This window comes from Poecilia reticulata, linkage group LG4 (genome assembly GCF_000633615.1).
Source record: "Poecilia reticulata strain Guanapo linkage group LG4, Guppy_female_1.0+MT, whole genome shotgun sequence".
Taxonomy (NCBI): domain Eukaryota; kingdom Metazoa; phylum Chordata; class Actinopteri; order Cyprinodontiformes; family Poeciliidae; genus Poecilia; species Poecilia reticulata.
In genome coordinates this window covers 12,027,137-12,030,107 of record NC_024334.1, presented here as the reverse complement: position 1 = coordinate 12,030,107, position 2,971 = coordinate 12,027,137, and the positions used below count along the sequence as shown (strand labels likewise).

Below are 2,971 nucleotides of genomic sequence, written 5' to 3'. Positions count from 1 at the left end.
TTCAGGGTTATTTCTTTCATATAACTTAATAAATTCTACTTTCATTTACACATTAAATCCTTGTGTGGTCTCCATTAATGTTGCCCCATCAAACGAGCCTGGTGGACGTAACAATATATATATAAACATTTTTCTATATTCAACAATTGTTGTAAATGACTTGTAGTCACAGAACTAGATAATTAGTCCAAGTTTGTCGTTTATTGAACGTTCAGAAATTACAGCGGCTGTGATGCACCAAGACAAAAGTAAAAAAAGATAAAACAACCCGAACAGGTGATCAACTCTAAACCAGTCGCACATTTGTACTCTCCGTCTCTGTCATTTAAGCACACCCGTTGCCATGGCAACCTCCTGCGCTCCACAAGCCGACCAGAGATTATGTTAAAAACAACATTCAGCCCGTTACGATATTAGGTTTTCAGGCTTGATATTTATTTTTGCGATCATTAATAAACCTCTCATGAACGCAGCGGTGGTTGATTAGTTCATTTTAAACTCCTGATCTGCTAGTTATTTTGGTCATGGAACCGAAACGCACAGAATTGCGCGACACCTTGGTGAAACAATTACTGAGATTATTATTTTTGTTGGGTCATTAATTTGAGCGCGTTTTGTTGATTTTTGTTGTTGTTGTTCTTAAAGTAACAAACGCTTTAAGCCAGCCAGAGGAGGACGTGCTGCTCTCAGCGTCCTGGCGGCGTTCAGTTTGTCACCTAAAGCCGAGATCGGCTCGATATTGGTCCATATATAAGGCGCACTGTCGGCTTTTGAGGAAATTGAAGGTTTTTAGGTGCCCCTTATAGTGCAGGAAATACGGTAGTTGTTTCAGCCAATCTGTATAAAGTAAATATATTCTGCTGCATTGAATATGTAAAACTCTACAGTTGTTCTAGATCAATGCATAAATACTGACACACCTGGACATGTGGATAAGCCTGAGCTGTCAGGTTTTGTGAATACAGATTCTTAATCGTTGCATTCGGTCCTGCTCAGTCGGTCGCTGAGGTCATCAAAGTAGTTGTCAGCAAACCGGAGCATCTGGATGACGGTGCTGAGCAGCAGGATGTCGCAGCTCAAGTCCAGCTCCAGCTCCCTGCTGTAGTTCATGACTGGAACAACGCAGGACAGGGGCACGCCCACCCTGACGCTGACCTCCTGCATCTGGACCACACAGCGGTTCAGAACAGTTTGACCAAGCTTAGCATGAACACTGAGACTAATTTAATTAAAAGAATCCTCACCAATTCCTTGATGTATCCACTTTTATAGATGTTTCTCAGATCTTCTTTCACCAAAGGACAAGCTTCATCTACCTTAGTGAGCAGAACCAGCTGAGGAATCCCTGCAAACATTTTCAACATGCTGTAAACAACCTGAGCTTAAACCTTTTTCAAATTTATCAGTAAAAATGATTCAGTGACAGGTTCTACTGACCCAGCAGGTTAACCTTTCTGCGGATAGCTTCCATCTTCTCCTCCAGCTTTGGGGGCATAATGGAGACCTTGTTGGCATCAATAACATAAGCCACACAGTGGATCTTGTCTTTGACAGCCGGAGACTTGCGATAGCCATGAGACTCGGCATGAAGAGGAGCAGCGGGGTTGAACTGTTGACGTAAACGAAGAATATGTTACATTTACTTCATGTAACACACAAGTTATGCTTCACAAACTGTTATCAAACATCCAACCTGGTAACAATCCGGCACATGACCCTTAAGGATGCTGCTGATGTCATCAACATCAAGCCCCGCCCCTTTGCTSTCCTCCAGGCCCATGGTGTCACACAGGATGATTGGCAGAGGTTTGCCTTCTCGTCCTGCTTTCACAGAGTAGGTCCGAAACTAGAAAACATTATAAAAATATACTATTGTAGAGATTTTTTTCCCCTGAGACACAGGAAACTATGTAGCTGAGAAGCAGAGTCAGACCTGAGTGGTGAGGCTGGTGGAAGAGCTTCCAGCGATGGCCTGGCTGGTGACATGGCCTCTGAACACAGAGTTGATGGAGTTGAAGAAGCTGGACTTCCCAGCACCAACCTGCCCGATGAGTAAAACCYGAGCCTGGGACACAGAACTGACTATGGGTTTGTAGGTTTTGATGCTCTCCATCAGCTCAGCCCTCTTCCTGCAGAGAAACATAAAGTTACTGATAAACTGCCAACAGTAAACCTGCTGAATAATCATTTTAAGCAAAATGATAAAAAACTTACACTTATATTGTCTGTTTGACCTCTAATCTTCTCTAACAAATTTAGAATTTTTTCACAGAGCATCTGGATTTAAAATGACATTATACAGATGTGGTCTTTGTTTACTTATTCACTGATTTCTGAAGTTGCACTGAAAACACATTATGGGTATCAGAGTAACTTGGGGTTTTAACATATGCATGCAAAACTTCAGATTTTTTTTTACAAATAAATTTTAATAATTTATGTTTGACAAAATGCTGAAAAAGTTTAAAGGGATTAAATACTTTTACACTTACTTAGATTCCCAGACGACTGTCCTCCATGGCTTCTCGAGTTCAGTGGATTCTGGGAAAGAGCAACTTAATTTAGTTTTAATTTTCTCAGTTTTTGCCTTGTAAACATTACTTGTCCAAAAGAGAGTGTAGATGTTACGTAAATTTACATTTTAAATTTTTAACATTTAACATTTTTAACATAGTTGAAATTAACCAAATACTTTTTGGTTAATTTATTGACTTGGATTTGTCACTGACGTCTAAACTAGATCAACAAAAACAACAAGAAGAAAAAGGTTTGGATGGTTTGTACAACCTCTGCTTATACATAGACTGAATATACAGCTCTGGAAACCACTTAAAATGATCAGTTTCTCTGATTTCACTTTTTATACGTTTATGTTTGAGTAAAATGAACATTGTTCTTTTAGTCTATAAACTACTGACATGTCTCCGAAAAATTTAGCATTTATTTGTAGAAAATGAGAAATGGTCAAAAT

The 2,971-nt window shown here is 39.6% G+C and overlaps 1 protein-coding gene across 1 annotated transcript in view; it reads right to left on the bottom strand.

Annotated features, from left to right (window-relative positions):
- Positions 1–590: 590 nt before the first annotated feature.
- The window catches only part of LOC103463495 (interferon-induced protein 44-like), a gene marked incomplete at its 5' end in the record, with an annotated part of 6,310 nt that continues 3,929 nt past the window's right edge, over positions 591–2,971 (bottom strand). The window contains 6 exons of the mRNA XM_008406874.2: positions 591–1,164; positions 1,245–1,345; positions 1,438–1,609; positions 1,694–1,846; positions 1,934–2,129; positions 2,493–2,541. Of these exons, the coding sequence (XP_008405096.1) occupies positions 970–1,164; positions 1,245–1,345; positions 1,438–1,609; positions 1,694–1,846; positions 1,934–2,129; positions 2,493–2,541 (866 nt within the window). The remainder of the gene's footprint in view (positions 1,165–1,244; positions 1,346–1,437; positions 1,610–1,693; positions 1,847–1,933; positions 2,130–2,492; positions 2,542–2,971) is intronic.